We start from the raw sequence: 16,966 nt of genomic DNA, 5'->3' as shown, positions 1-16,966 counted from the left end.
GCAGAGCCCGAAGGAGACAATCCAAAGGGAGACGACTCGGAGGAGGATGATCCATTCGAAGATGAAATGATTGGATTTTAAGACTTGCGACATTTATTAGGATTAAAATCCAAGATGTTGTCGGTGGAGCCTGTCCACAATTACTTTTTTGCAAACCCTGTGTTATATTTATACGACACTTGCCATGGACTTTCTTACTTTCGTGGATTTATATTGATGTATTTACTATTGATTGCATAGTAAAACTTACTTGTTTTTTCTAGGTTTCTTTCTTGCATGTGTGTGACCTATTTTTGCTAGGCTCTTTAAGGATAATCTTTTTCTACTCATAATCAAATTTTAAAATTTTAAGAATTAAATAACATAGAAACCTAATGACATAGGGAATAGTCAAAATCGTCTGGAGTTGTATGCATATTATTACATTTCTTCTCCCTTCTTACTATAAGACACTTACCCACCTGCAGATATAGTTCAAATAATTTGATCTATGAGGATGAGTTGTCAGACCTAGGGAACCTTAGTCTTTTCAAAAAATTATTTTATATAAGCCTCTTTTTTTAAAATTTTAAGCATCCATGATTTGGATCTTTTAATTAGTATACATTGTATTAGAAACCAATTAAACTAAAACTTTAATTACATTTACTCTAGGAGCATTCACCTTACATAAGTCTAGGGCCAATTAGGAAACTCTATAGACGTCAGCCCTACTTCCAAAATACTAAACTACCTACCTATCTTTCATAAAGATTGAACAGCATGAATTTTAAGCTCTTATGTGATTATTTGACTTTTCTTTTTAGGCAGGATATAAGCCCATATTACATTAGTTAAGATACAGATATTAGTGTCGGGTAGAACACTAATCCCACCCTAGGTCTAGGGTTCAAGGCTATTATGTTAGGTGTCTCATAGTATGCCTAAATAGTGGGTAAGTTTTTTTTCTTTCGGGACTATAAATTCAACTTATCTGCGTCACATGGATGATGCTACTTTTATCCTTCCGAATGTTAGTGTGGACTGTGCATGTTGACTAAGCCGAGTTGAGCCCCTTTCATTCCTTTTGAGTAGGAATTCCTAGTCTCCCTTTTGTATGCCAATCCCCCTTATCCGAGAAGAAAAATGTTGGGTCTTTAATTGAGAGTTTTTTTGGGCCCTAGGCTCGAGATGTAATTAACTACGGGGCCTTGTGTCCGTGGGAAATAGAATTTCATAATAAATAAACCCCACTCGAGCTAATGTATTGGGTGGGGGAAACCCTGTGACACTGATCAGGCCGTGCATATTATTACCCATTGGGATGCGTTGGCGAGAGATGCTATCCTCAATGGTTGATCGTATGTAAGATCTAATCTACCCTCCTATTGGCCCGCTTGCGAGGAGCATGGAGGCTTACAATCGTTTCAATTCCTTAGGGTAGTGCAGTCATATACCATCTGCCCTCTATTGCCGCGGCGGATCCCATTTGGAGGTCCACACACACACACACACACACACACACACACACACACACATATATATATAACATATTACTTTAATAACAATATATGCCTTAATGATGAAAATTTAAATGTTTATATAAAAATTTTAGTTATGTGATAGATGGATTGCTATTCTTATCAAGAGCTTATTATTCTTATAATAATTATATAAACTTTTCATTTATTAATGTGACTAATATATTTTATTTAAATAAAATTATTATTATTATTTATCTTTGCTTTATCATCAAGGGCATTGAATAATATATCTTCTAATCATATTAAACAAATATTTATCATGATAATTTAGCTAAATTTTTTTATTATGATTAATATTAAAGCCTTTGAATTTTTTTAGATGGATGCAATATACATTATTTATATATTATCCCCATCTAAAAGCACATTTAAAAGAATTAAATTCCATAATTATCAACTTTGTCATATTTCCACTTTTTTATTGCTATTTTATTAAAAGCTTAAATGCATTTATTTTAGATTATGAATATAATTCTTGTTACAATTACTTGTAATGATAAATTTATTTATTAATTCACTTCATAAAAAATTTTGAATTGATTAAATAATAATTAAAATTTTAGAATATTATTTTATTTTTTAAAATTTATTAACGTGCATTTAAACTCAAATAATTTTAAACAATTTTATGATTTTGAATTTATACAACTCAAATGATATTTTGTATATTTTATCACAATCATATAGTTAAACTCAATCATTTTTTTTATTTATTGTTAAAATTTTAGTAACGTGCATTTAAAATAAGCTTATCTTACACATAAGTCTGTTTTATAAAATTTTCATCTAACTTTAGAATATATATTACAATTTTGAATATTATATATATAAATAGAATGATATGAAGGAAGTGTTATGAATATAAATCTCAAAAATGGGGACAAACCATACAAACCCCCCTACCCGGCGACGCGCTCTCTCAGCCCCAATCTGCAATCCTGATAGGCAACAGAAGGCAATCTCGAATCTCGATGGATGTGGGAGTTGTTCTACATTCCTTTCTTCCTTCGTGGAGCTCAGTGAGTAATTACTGTGCCCAACTCTTCATTGAGATCCGAATGCTTAGCATCCATTCTACGTTTTATAGGCTGGCATACTTCTGTCGTACTTTGTTTACTTAGCGCTAGCCGGCGCCATTCTTCCCGGAAAGAACGTTCCTGGTGCTGTGCTCTCCGATGGCACCCGGTTACACTACCGATGCAACGGTGAGTTCTCGTTAGCCAAAGCTGGCGTTACTTATTGCGTCGCTTTGCATCTTTGAACAGAAACTCGTTTTCTATCTACCGTCGACCCGTTCTTTTGTATCAGGGAATCTTTGGTGCATTTTAATTCAGGTTTACTAATCAGCTAAGTTAGCCCGCCGCTTATCTTTGCTTAAGGAGATAATAGATGAAAAGCTAAGTGCACATTTGGCCCTTAAATTATTCCTTGAAAAGCTAAGTGCGCATTAGACAAACCTTCCGCCAATTAGAATAACCGAAATTGCATTTTGATCCTTTTTAGACCCAACTGCTTCCATGCATATCCTAAAGTCTAATGTCCCGAGCTCCTGATAGTTAAAGAAGTAACTTCCAAGACAACAAGGTTGGGTTTTGAGGCTTGGAATTGTCAATGACAAGGGCGTAGGATATTACTAAAGAAAATTCTAACAATTCATCTTAGCCATTTAACTTCCAAGTTGTTCACTTTTCTTTTTATTTTCATGTAGTTCTAAGAATAGATAGTGCAATAAGACTTACGAATTTTCCCTCTAACCAGGCTGTCTTCCCTTTCCACTGTATTTTATCACATTTGATATGGAATGAACCTTTCGATTATAAGTTGTTAAATCATCAGAGAACTCTTATGTTAGAGAGTTAGAGTTCATGCTTCTCCAAAATTACCGATACATCCACCTGCATGTTGAATTTTTGTGCATCTCATAGCCGATTTGGGGATTTTGTTTACTTTTTTGATCACTTGGTTTTCTCAGGTTTGGCATCACTATTTATACTGATGGCTCTTTTAGGGATTGGCGTTAGCTTGAGATTGATATCTCCTACGGTAATTTTCCTGATTATTGATCCCTGACTATGTACCATATCTGCATTACTCAGAAAATTGTTGGGTTACATTTTGTTCTTCTGTTAAATCTTGATGGCATTATTGGAACTGTTTTTTGCTAACAAAAACAACTGAATGATGCGTACTGTTAGACTTCCTCCTTACAAAATAAGTTCAATTACTTGAACTTACTGCAATTGGAGCAGTAGTTAAAATCCAAAAATGCAATTTATTCTATAGAATCATCCACAATACAATTTTATATTCTAGAATACATTCCACCCTTGGCATCACATACTTTTTGAGTTCCAAATTAATTAACTCTTATTTGAATTGGGAAATCTAAATTCAAATCTGGCTAGTCTTTAGTTCGTAGTGGTTTGATCAACTTTTAGAATAATTCAGTCCATCATTACATGATTCATTGGTTAAAATTCACGATCATGTCTCAATAATACTCTTATCATCATATCATGTAAGTATTCTTTAGTGTTTTAAAAATGCTAAGCCCAATGTGATCCACAAGATTTTTTTTTATAAATATTTAATGCACAAAATGTAATGCAAAGTGATGCTTGTACTAAATTAGAGCACTAATGAGTTATATATGGCATGGTATGCCCATACCATATACACATATGCTATGGGGATATAATATTTACTTATCCAAATTTAAACTACATCAAGGAATAATATTTTAGCAAGATAATGAAATGATGTATGAATACTTAAAAATCAGGAATATACTTGCATGATTAAGTGACCTACTATAAATGGAGAGACAGAGATAATGTGAAGTGAGACTGCAAGAGATATTGTTAAGTTTGGGCATCGAAGAGTATTCTTGAGAAGAAGCTTGTAAGCAAGAAGCTATTAGCATCGACAGCAAGAGCCGGTGAGTGAGCATGAATAAAATAACTATTAAGAAGCTACTAAGTCAAGTTGAGGAGAATGAAAAATTAATGAGCAATGACTCAATGGCTATAAGAAACAATAAGGAATGCCTTGTTATTGTGATATATATTGGATTGAACCATGCAATCTAAACAAGAATTTTGCTATGAGTAGGAGCTATGCACATAGCCCTACAATGCAATATGATGAAGCGGAGAACACACGTGCTTTTCTACGAGCTTGCACTTCATAGGTAAACAATATGTAGGGCTAGCACAAGCGCACTTTTAACAACATTGGTACTCCTTAGGCACTTATTCATTTTAATAACCAAGTTTTAATTTTAGAAGTCATGCTATTGTATATATCTTTGTACTCTTGTATAATGAATCCGTTTGCTCCTTGAGATAACTTAATCCTCTAGTAATATTAATAGATATTTATGAATCTTATATCTCTGAAAATCACATATCATCTACTCGATCTTAATTTTTTTATTCCAAAGCTTTCTATCTTTTAAAATTTTATTCCATTGCTGCAACTCTTCATTTCAAAACAAGTCTCACCTATTAAACTATATCATTGGCAAATAACACACACCAAGCTGTCTCACTTTATTTATTTCTTTATATGGTGAGCATCTACATAATAAATACATAATGATGCATACTTTTTATTGATCCTTTATATAATCACAATCAGAACTCTTACTTTTTTCTAATATTAATCATTCCTACTTCATTTATATTTTCATAACTCTAGTGACATCTATTTCTTTGATCATATTTTATTTGAAATTCCATGAGAGCATTATTTTGTTGCTATTTATATTTGTGCATTAATTTCCATAAAAAAAAAGTTATCTCCATTATAGATCTTATTGGCATGAACTTAAATTGAACTTTTAATGTTAATGAGAGTAATTTATGCATATGCTCTTATATCCTCCTCTCATATAATATTATTTTATGACTTATAAGTTTGTTTCATCTAAAATTTCTCAATTTTGAATCTCGTTAATTCTTAATAATTTGTATTAAAATGTTTTTTTTTTCATTTGGCATCATTTCATCTTTTTGATTTGATTTAAAAAATATTATTACCCAAATTACTTCAATATTTTGCATAACTCCTCAAATCCAATCAGCATTTTTTTTGGATCTTTATACTCTAACATTTTTTAATAAAATAACATAAAGATAATTAAAATTGAGCACCAAAATCGAACGCCAAAATTACCCGAACTATCTTGTCATGGACATTAACAAGTTTTGGATTGCATTTACATTTAACATAAAATTATTGTAGAAGTAATCGAAAAGTTGTCATAAAATATATTAATTGAGATAAAAACTTTTTTCATTAAATTGCATGAATTGAGATAAATACATTTATTTAGATGATTTAGTGTCATAGAATATATTAATTCGGGCTTGTTATGTGATAGAAATGTACCCCTCAAACTTAAGGGAAAATTCTATAAGATGGTAGTGAGGCTTGCAATGCTTTATGGTGCCGAATGTTGGCCTTTAAAAGAGAAGCATAATACTAAGTTAAGTGTGGCAGAGATGAGGATGCTCAGGTGGATGAGTGGCTTTACCCTTAGAGATAGGATACGAAATGAGCATATACGTGAAAAGGTTGGAGTAGCTCCAGTAGAAGATAAGATTAGAGAAAGTCGCCTTAGATGGTTTGGTCACATAAAACGGCGGCCTTGCGATGACCCGATTAGGAGAGTAGAGGTATTAGATTTGACTTATGTTAAGAAAGGTAGGGGTAGACCTAAAAAGACTTGGTTAGAAAATATTAGGAATGACCTTTCTTTATTAGATTTAAACGAGAATTTGACTTTTAATAGGACACAATGGAGAAAAAGGATTCATGTAGCCGACCCCACGTAGTGGGATAAAGGCTTGATGTTGTTGTTGTTGTTGTTGTTGTTGTAGTGTCATAGAATAAGCCGTTCATATTAGTACATTCAAGCAGAATCCACATATGTCAACCTTTTTTGAGGCTTAGCATTGGTAAGAACTAGAACCTCAGGCACTTGTTACAACTTACATTTTAGAATCATAGAATAAAATATTATTGATGCATTGAAGATTTTACCCATTTCAACTCAGTTTTTCTAAAAAAGTACTGCTTTAGGCTTCCAATTGTTGCTTTAATTGTGAATGGAAAATTGCTGTTATCCAAATTTCTACCTCAAAATAGGCCTTAACCATCTGTGATTTTTTTTTAGCTCCACAGTTTGACTGTTTATGGATAAGATATTACTAAATTTCTCTTGGTTATTGCTCGTGCTATCATTGCATACAAATTTTTTTTGCCTTACCATTCCATAAGCCTAACTCTAAACACTAATAAGATGGGCATCCCAACTAATAATCAGCTTCAAGCTTTAATCGAAAATTTTATTCATGTTAGATTTTTTGATGAACTAAAATTTTAATATGTCAAACAAAGAAGATTAGTTCTTTGATAGCTGACTGATATGATGGATATATTACTAGGAGAATCCTGTTGATAAATCATTTTGAGTAACACGTTTAACCTACAGCTTAGTTGAATGTTTACTCAGTTTTGCCATCCACTTTGTGTATTTAGTGGAAAATTTGTATTTTAGTTATATGCTTAAATGGAAAGTGCTTTCTTTCTGAAATCATGCAGATGCTATATTTTTTGGTATGCAACTAATATGACCTGGTTCTTTGTGTTAAAACAGGTCATAGCTGACAGGGGAGCTCAGCTATTTTCAGTTACGTTTATATTCAGTGTGATTGTAAGTTTACCACAAAAAGTTTCATTTCGTATCACGCCATGCCCATCCTGATTTAACTTGATTATATACCATATTTTCATTTTCTTATGTATAGTCCTCATTGGTTTCATGGAGTGATATTTTTTCGCACCCTTCCATTGTTAACATTCATAACTAGTTTAGTTCCAAATGTTTTACAAACCTAATAATACACACTGACACTTGTAGGATGGCATTGCTGCGCCAGTACTGTTGATAAGACAATTATTTCTGTTTTGCTTCGCTGGTCATTTTATTATACCAACTAGCATTTGAAAACTAGTAAAAGGGTCACTTTGCCAGTGATTTGCTGAAATTTGAAATTTTTAATTCCTAATGGTGTTCATAAACTCTCTTATAAACAGCCAATATCTCCAGAGCTATGCTTCTTAGTTCCAGATGCTCAATGTTCGAAAGAAGCAACAACGTTAAGTACATTGCAAGATATTCATGCAAAATGAACTGGTTTCATTAGTCGTTTGCGTGCTTGAGAACGAAAAAAAAAGTTTCCATGGGAGCTATTGCACAAACTTATATGAGCAAACATAAGATGTCTTTAATGATATTTAAGCATGATCGTCATCATCACATTAGCCTTATCTCGACTACTTAGGATCCATTTCTCAAATTTCATGCTCCATTAATTTCTTTTTAAGTGCTTCGTAAAGTGTGGCACCTTTAATTTGTGCAAATCTTTTAAAACAATTTTTAGTTTTGTTACTTATGATCTAACATATTTTTTTTTCTGGTCCTCCCATTTTAATTTTCCTATCTTTTTATTTGGTGATCTTCTTCTTCCATTACATATGCTCAAATAATAATCATATTTTCAATTATTGCTACTTCCAATATCTCTTTAAAATAATTATTTTCATAATCTATCCTTTATAATCTAGAATACATTCACCTTATTATTCATAATTTGACACACTCGATTTGACTACAACAACAACAACAACAACATCAAGCCTTTATCCCACTACGTGGGGTCGGCTACATGAATCCTTTTTCTCCATTGTGTTCTATTAAAAGTCAAATTCTCATTTAAACCTAATAAAGAAAGGTCATTCCTAATATTTTCTAACCAAGTCTTTTTAGGTCTACCCCTACCTTTCTTAACATAAGTCAAATCTAATACCTCTACTCTCCTAACCGGGTCATCGAAAGGCCGTCGTTTTATGTGACCAAACCATCTAAGGCGACTCTCTCTAATTTTATCTTCTACTGGAACTACTCCAACCTTTTCACGTATATGCTCATTTCGTATCCTATCTCTAAGGGTAAAGCCACTCATCCACCTGAGCATTCTCATCTCTGCCACACTTAACTTAGTATTATGCTTCTCTTTTAATGGCCAACATTCGGCACCAAAAAGCATTGCAGGCCTCACTACCATCTTATAGAATTTTCCTTTAAGTTTGAGGGGTACATTTCTATCACATAACAAGCCCGATGCATTCCTCCACTTCAACCATCCAACTTGAATTCTGCTGATAATATCCCCATCTATTTCACCATCACTTTGAACAATTGATCCAAGATATCTAAAACGTGTACTCTTATTAATGACTCGATCGCCCAAAGTCACAATCCCTTCAGTAGGTCTATTACTACTAAAATTACACTCCATATATTCCGTTTTAGATCTACTCAAGCGAAAACCTTTAGACTCTAAGGTTGACCTCCATAATTCAAGTTTACCTTCAACTCCCTCTCTAGTCTTATCAACAAGAAGAATATCATCAGCAAAAAGCATACACCAAGGTACATCCTCTTGCAAATGTCTAGTGAGAACATCCAAGACTAAAGCAAAAAGATATGGGCTTAAGGCTGATCCTTGATGTAACCCAACCGAAATAGGGAAATACTTGGTCAATCCACCTTGTGTTTGAACACAAGTAATAGCTCCTGCATACACACTCGATTTGACTATTAGTGAATTTTTTATTTGCATAAACTTAGATTCATATAAGATAGCATAACATAGTCAGTCTTGTTGCATTTGTTTCATTTATCTTCAAGTCTCCATGATATTCTTATTTTGTTCATAGTAGTTATGCGACCATCTTAAATTCATTGACTAACACGTTTGGACTAGTTTTTTCATTGTTTTATTTATTTATTATTGCTGCATACTTTTTGTCAACTTTTTTTAGGCTTTTCAGAAATTTTTGTTGTAAGAAGTATCTTTTTAAATCATCTCTACTCTAGTGTGGTAGTTGTAAGAAAGTTCCTGTTAAAGTAAAAAAAAAAACTATAATACATATAATAGATTTTTTTAAAAAACTGTTTTTATCATAACACTTTTATAATTATTTTTATAAATAGCTGCAACTACCCTAAATATATCCTAAGTCATAAATTAAAAGTTCTATACTCATCAATAAATTCGATCCTCAGTATAATAGATATAAGATCCTAAAACTGTCATCCAAGACTACTTGATGTTCCATCATTATTGACTTACAATTATCTTCAAAATTACTAACATTATCTTTTATTATAGTTATCCTAAGCCTCTTCTCTTCTAAAAAATTCCTTTATTATTTTCGATTTTATCTTTATTTCAGTAGTGATTTTTCCGATTAAAATTTTGTCATCTATAATGAACATACACTATGCACCCCATTTTGAATTTATAACCATATTTGTAACCAATATAAAAAGATATTGATTTAATGTTATCTTTGATGCAATCCTACCATAATTAGCAATGCTTTTGTCTCTCTACAATTAATGCTAGATCATTTAAAAACTTCATTATGCCTTTGACATACATACTCTCGTAATTTGCAATAAATTAATATTCATGATACTTGATCATATGTTTTCTTAAGATCAATGAGGATCATAATATTTTCTTTATTGTTCTAATTTCTTGATCTTACATATATTTAATAACTTCATCATGCCTTTAAGATACATATTTTCTTAATTTATAAATTAATATTCATGATACTTGATCATATGTTTTTTTAAGAATAATAAAAATCATGTATATATTCTTTAATTTTTTAATTTTTTGATAATTTTTATAGCCCAAAATGGATTCTGTAATGGATCTTCATAGCAAAAAATTAAATTAGTTATTCGATAGTAACATTATTTTTCTAAGCATTGGTTCCATTACTCTCTCCTATTACTTCATTTTAATACTCTTTTATTTGATTCTCATATAATAAATATAGTCCAAAACTCCTCTTTTGCTAATAGATATTTGTACCAAAATATTTATCCTCTAATAATTTAGCATCTTGTTAGTCTTTAAGACTTTTTTTATGAAGATTTCCTTTACCGAAGCACTCTAATATATTTCATAGCTCTTCAAATCTAAATAATTATCTTATATGATTGTAAAGCTTTAGTTTTATGCATCTTCTTGAGACTTAAAACAGCTTCACTTTTTAGATCAACATATGATATCTATATACTTTGTAGGAAGGCAGAAAGAAAGAGAATGTCTATCATTTGAAAGCCTAACATTAGGAGAGGCCTCCTTTTCAAAATGGAGCATTCTCAACCTTTATGATTATTTTTGTTCTTTTAGTGGGAGGGGATAGCATTTTTTTATTTCAGGCTAAAAACTATGGAAAAAATGGCAAGTTATTTGAAGCCAATCTATATGATATCCACTCAATCTTATTTATATATCATTTTCTATTTTAATTATTTCATTTTCTTCTTTATTAATATAAAATCAATTTAAAAAGAATTTATCTTTTTTATGTCCCCATTAGGAGAGTAGATGTATTAGGTTTGGCCTATGTTAAGAATGGTAGAGGTAGACCTAAAAAGACTTGGTTAGAACATATTAGAAATAACCTTTCTTTATTAGATTTAAATGAGAATTTAACTCTTAATAGAACAAAATGGAGAAAAATGATTAATGTAGCCAACCCCATGTAGTGGGTTAAAGGCTTGATGTTGTAATTATTAAAAGGTTTAAACAACTTTTAAATATAATTTAAATACTAAATTGACAAAGAAAAAAAAAGTTTTAATTTCAAAATAGGACTATCTTTATTTTCAATGCTTTTTTTTTGGGGAGAAGTTATTTTATATTTAAAGACTAAAGTCACGAGAAAAAAGGAATCTGTTGTTTATCTGATTCATTTAATATGCATAACTTAATCAATATATTATGTGGTTTAATCAATAAATATTACTCCATGTTTTTTTCCTTATTTAATATAAATAATTAAATTATATATAAATTTACTTCCTAATTATTAAAATGCTTTAACTAATATAAAATCTAATTTTAAGAATTCTAATCTTGGCATAAAAAACGGATACAACTTTAATTCATGACCCAACTTCAATTGCTAGAATTTTTGAATAGATTTTTTGAATAAATGTTTGTACCAAATTATTAATTAAATTCAATTTTTTAAATAAACAAAAATTAATTTGGCATACTCTGGAAATCATATAGCAATTTATAAATTTTACCTTTCAAAATTAGGCTATGCATTATAAGTAACTAGTCCTATGCAATAAATAAGGGAATACAAAATAATTTTTTTTTTAAATTTTTTATATCCTTTTCAATCTATATAGTTATTAAAATTGCCAGAAAATGAAATGGAGTTGTTTAGCTCTCAACTTTCGAACCTTCCCCATTTGAATAATGGAGCCCTATTTAGAGCCCTTTTGAGGGGGCATGACTTTGATTTAATAAGTTCTCAAAATATCATTTTCATTTATCAAATATTTATATATTTTATCTCATATTAAGCAGTATTAATAATCAAACTTCAATACTATCTAATAACTCAAAAGGGGCAATTGATATATTAATTTCAATTTATGTGATGCCTTCACTAATGTTTGCATATATGTGAATGAATGTATTATCACAACTTTTATAATGATGAAGATTTAACAAAATTTGTAAAGGGCAATTAAGTTAATGAGCTTTTGTGTTATGGTATTTATTATACTTTATATTTCATTCATTCCAGGTTACTCTACTCTTGTACATTACTGGATGCAAGTCTCACGATAACAGCTCGTCGCTCAGAGCACGAGCCACAGGAAACTTTATTCATGACTGGTAACAAGGAAATCATTTTCTTATTAAATGTTTTGATAATATTGTTTTATTTAATAGGTTGTCTCTCTGTCACAAAAAAAAAAGTTTAAGCTTCAAGAACTGTTATGTATTTTCAATCATCATTTGAGTAGATCTAAAATCAAATATATGGAGTGTAATTTTAGTAATAATAGACTAGCGGGGGATTGTGACATTGGACAATCAAGTCATTAATAAGAATACATATCTTAGATATCTCGGGCGTATTGTTCAAAGTGATGGTGAAATAGATGGAGATATTATTAGTAGAATTCAAGTTGGATGGTTGAAGTGCGCGAATGCATTGGGCCTACTGAGTAGTAGGAAGTACCCCTCAAACTTAAGGGAAAGTTCTGTAAGATTGTGATGAGCATTTAATGCTTTATGGCGCAGAATATTGGCTATTAAAAGATAAACATAAAATTTAGTTAAGTGTTGATGAGATGAGGATGCTTAGGTGGATGAGTGGATTTAGTCTTATAGATAGAATACGAAATGAGTATATACATGAAAAGGTTGGAGTAGTTCCAGTGGCAGAGAAGATTAGAGAGAGTCTCCTTGGATGGTTTGGTCACATAAAACATCTGCTTTCGGATAACCCGATTATGAGAGTAGATGTATTAGATTTGACTTATGTTAAAAAAGTTAGAGATAGTCCTAAAAAACTTGATTAGAAAATATTAGAAATGATATTTTTTATTTGATTTAAATGAGAATTTGACTTTTAGCAGGACACAATGGAGAAAAATGATTCATGTAGCTGACCCCATATAGTGGGATAAATGCTTGATGTTGTTGTTGTTATTGTTGTTGTTGTATGTGTTTCAATCATATTCTCGTGATCCAATATATTGTATGTTAGGTAAACCTGTTGTTAAATGTAGGTAGCTTGTTCTTCCCTTTTACATCATGACCTTATTTTGTCCTCTATTGATTTCCATCAACTATGTTAAATCAGGCCATTCATCCTTATTATTCTAGCTCCTCTTCCATTTCGTATGACTCTTGTACAGCTTCCTCATGATAGCTATAATTAACATAGATGAAGATAATAGAGCTGGTAGTTATAAACTGTATAGAATCCTATTTAATCAAAAATATAAGCAACAATTATGGAGGCAGAGCGTGGCTGGTAGAGATGTTGCTAGTATCATTGCACAGCATGTTTGTTTGTTTTTTTATGCACCCAATGGTGAGGGTTTTTACTAGGAATGAGCAGTCGTCGGCTATCATTATTGTCCATTGTGTCTCCAACATAATCCAAGTTAGCATAGGTGTGTTGATGTAAATTATCATTGTATGTTGGTAGACTCCACTGAGTCCTTTTTAGGAATCACAATTGCCTTTTAAGATGATGATAAGTGTAGGTTGAGGGGTTGGCGCATCCATTGACATAGTTTATTGACTATGAAGGTGAGATACCGCAGTGAGCTTATTAGGTGGTGTTAGAGCTGAGGATTATTTTACTTGGATTGGTTGCCAGCTGTGGGTGGGAGAAAGTTTTCTGGATGTGGGATTTTGGAGACTTGCAATCACATATCCTCCTGCACAGAAGAATATCAATGACATATTTGAATTGCTTTAGGAGTAAGCTATATGAAGTTTTGATTACCTGTATGCCCATAATTAGTTGAATAAAGCCTAGCAGATATTGAATTTATGTTATAGCAATTTATAGGGGCTTCTAGACTATTTCCATTGAGGTGAGTGCCATCCTCATATACGAGAATGCATAGCATGATGTTATTTTTCATTTAGAGCATTTAGGAAGGGATTGACGATGCTTGCGATAAATTTGAGAATGTGTAACCATTATCGAGACCTCTGCTTGAGTTCATAAAGAGTCTTTTTTGAGAAGACATACATGATGCGGGTATTGAAAATCTTGAAAACCTTGGGGTTGAGTGATATACATGATTTCGTTAAGGCGGTTCATAAAATTGTCATAATCATCCAATTGTGTGATTGACCACTTAAGATGGGCGGCGACGGTGATTAGTTATCAGACTGCGGGCATTTTGATGACAGGGCTAAAGGTACAAGTGTAGCCTATACTATGCTCACGTTTATATCCTTAAGTGACTAAATGTGCTTTATACATGGTGATTGTACCATCAAAGTGGTATTTGGTTCGGTAGGTCTATTTGTAGTTGAGGATGTTTTGGTTGGGAGAACATGGGAATAAAACCCATGTTCCTGGAGAGAGGCCTTGGACTTCCTTTGACACAACTTTCTACTAATTTGCATTCTTCATGACAATATAGTAGTAGGTGAGATCCATTGGAGTGGTAAGGGAGATCGAATACTTTTTTGGGGTTTTAAGCGGCCAGTTTGAAGATGGGTAACCATTGAATGGTTTGATTGTGGGGGTGGTTGAGGATTGGGTGAGATTGGGGATTGAGAGTGTGGAGAGCTAGAATTAGTAGCTACACTGGGTGTGCTTTATTGGGATGCATGGTTGAATGGGAGGGCTCTACTGCGGTGTTTGAAAAGATATGCAATGAAGTGAAGTCGATTTTGTTAAGGGAGAAGGGAGAGTGGCGATGGATTTGAGTTTGGCGTGGTACCTTTGTGGGATAGTATTGGTATGAGAATATAGACTCATTGAAGCAGACGTGGTTAGAGATGTGTGTTTGACTAGGAGAGGGTTGTATCATTTATAGTCCTTGTGTAAGATAGTATATCCTAAAAATATTCAAGGTAGTGAGCAAGGTAGGGGGTGGGAGAGGTGTTGCAATTATGGTTAGCATAGGCATCCAAATAGTTTGAAATGAGCATATTGAGGTTATTGCTAATGGAGGAGTTGATGGCAGGATTTGTTGTTTGTAGTTGGGGACAAAAGCTGTTGATGAGATCCATGACAATGAGAATAGAGTTTGTCCATAGTTGGGGTGCAAGGTTGATAATGAACATAAGGGCCCATGTAGTCTCAAGTATATGAGGTGGCTATGTCCAACCAATCCATTTTGTTCAGGGTCATAGGAGTTGTTGAATTTATGAAGGATTTCAGTGGTTGAGAGATATTATTGAAGGGTGATATATTTGTATTCACAGCCATCATCAGATCATAATATTTTGATTGAGTGGTTTACTTGTTGTTCTGCCATTATATTGAAGTGAATAAATTTTGTTGTAGTCTCATTTTTGCTTTTTATAAGATGGATCCAACAATAATGAGAAAATTCATCAATGAAAGAAACATAGTATTTGTAACATTGTATTGAAATATTTAGAAAGGGTTCCTATACCTAGAATGTATAATTTCTTAGAGTGTGGAATGATGGTGTTGAAAATAGAAATAGATAGCTTGCAACTTTTTTGCTAATTGATTAGGAGTACAATAATATTTTTTGATTGCACATTAAATTGGATTGATTTTGGCTATAACTAAGATGGTGGATGCTTAGTGATGTCTAAGTCTAAACTTATGATAGAGTGGTTGGAGACAAGCATTGTAGAGGGATGTAGTGGAGAGGATATAGAGGATTATCAGATGGGATAAAGGTTATATTATGATAGGGGTCTATGGAGGGGGACTTAATTTTTTGTTGGTCCTTGACTGCATAGTTGGATGGGAATCATGAGTTATTAGTAGCAAGTTTGTTGTTGGACAGAAAATTATAGGAGAGAGTTGGGACATGAACATACTTATCAATCGAGATTAGTGCACCATAGTGCAAAGGTTTTTGGAGCCATAGTGCATAAAGCATGGTGCTGGGCATGTGATGCGTTCCGCCTCTGATCAGCAGAGGGGGGGCCGACGACAACCACGCGACCGGAATCGGCGGGGGAGGGAGCCTCGTCGTTCGGCCAGTCGAAGGGAAGCATGGGGCGAGGCGGAGCGGGCGGGGGGTTTCGGCCTTGAGCGGAACCGGTCCAATCCTGGACCGGTTTGGCTCGGGTCAGCCCTGAGCTGGGCGGTTCAGTTTGGGCAGCCCACTAGTGGGTTTGGTTGGGTCTTTTGCTTGCTATAAGTAGGGATTAAGGGGGGATTTCTAGGGTTATGCAAGATTTGAGTTTTCTCTTAGCCTCCTTAGTTTCTTTCTCTTGTTTTTCTAGGGTTTGTAGTGGGAGACCTTGTCCTTCTCGAAGTGGACAAATTGTATCTTGTTTCTCTTGGATTTTGAATGCAAATGTTCTTGTTCTTCCTCTCATCCCTCTTGTGTTGATTTTTTTCTAGGATTTGGAGGAGAAATTTCATCTTGAAGGAAAATTAGGGCAAACCCTAATTTGTGAAACCTAAGGCGTATCAAGTTGGTATCAGAGCTCTCGATCCTAGACGGCATGGCATCAAAAAAGGTAGAAGTTTTGGAGGGGGGGAGATGAGCCAATTGAAGGAGGAAGTGGGGGAGAAGCTTTCGTCGTTGGAAGGAAAATTCTCATCCCTAGAGGAGAGATTTGGGGGAATGGAAGAGATGATCCGTAAATTGGTAGACGCCCAAGTTGCTCAATCAAATCCGAAGGAAAAGGGGAAATCGCCGATGTCAAACCCTAACCCTAATTTCTCAATTAGGGAAGATGGAGCAAGCCAACCGGGGGAAGCCATGCAAGCACCACCTCACATCTCGTGCCAAGAGCTTTGGTCAAGGGAAGGGTGGGAGGCATCCGGCGTGGGTGGTGCCCCGTGGGAGG

At 33.2% G+C, this 16,966-nt stretch overlaps 1 protein-coding gene across 2 annotated transcripts in view; it reads left to right on the top strand.

Moving 5' to 3' along the window:
• Positions 1–2,398: 2,398 nt before the first annotated feature.
• LOC110112609 (delta(14)-sterol reductase) overlaps positions 2,399–16,966 on the top strand; it is a 60,552-nt gene continuing 45,984 nt past the window's right edge. For both annotated transcript variants that reach the window (XM_020844898.2, XM_020844896.2), the window contains exons 1-5: positions 2,399–2,542; positions 2,611–2,728; positions 3,496–3,566; positions 7,186–7,242; positions 12,225–12,316. In XM_020844898.2, the coding sequence (XP_020700557.1) occupies positions 2,495–2,542; positions 2,611–2,728; positions 3,496–3,566; positions 7,186–7,242; positions 12,225–12,316 (386 nt within the window). In that variant the 5' untranslated portion in view covers positions 2,399–2,494. The remainder of the gene's footprint in view (positions 2,543–2,610; positions 2,729–3,495; positions 3,567–7,185; positions 7,243–12,224; positions 12,317–16,966) is intronic.

The sequence above is a fragment of the Dendrobium catenatum genome, unplaced genomic scaffold, assembly GCF_001605985.2.
Source record: "Dendrobium catenatum unplaced genomic scaffold, ASM160598v2 fragScaff_scaffold_459, whole genome shotgun sequence".
In the NCBI taxonomy this organism is placed as follows: Eukaryota; Viridiplantae; Streptophyta; class Magnoliopsida; order Asparagales; family Orchidaceae; genus Dendrobium; species Dendrobium catenatum.
This window is presented reverse-complemented; position numbering and strand designations above follow the sequence as displayed.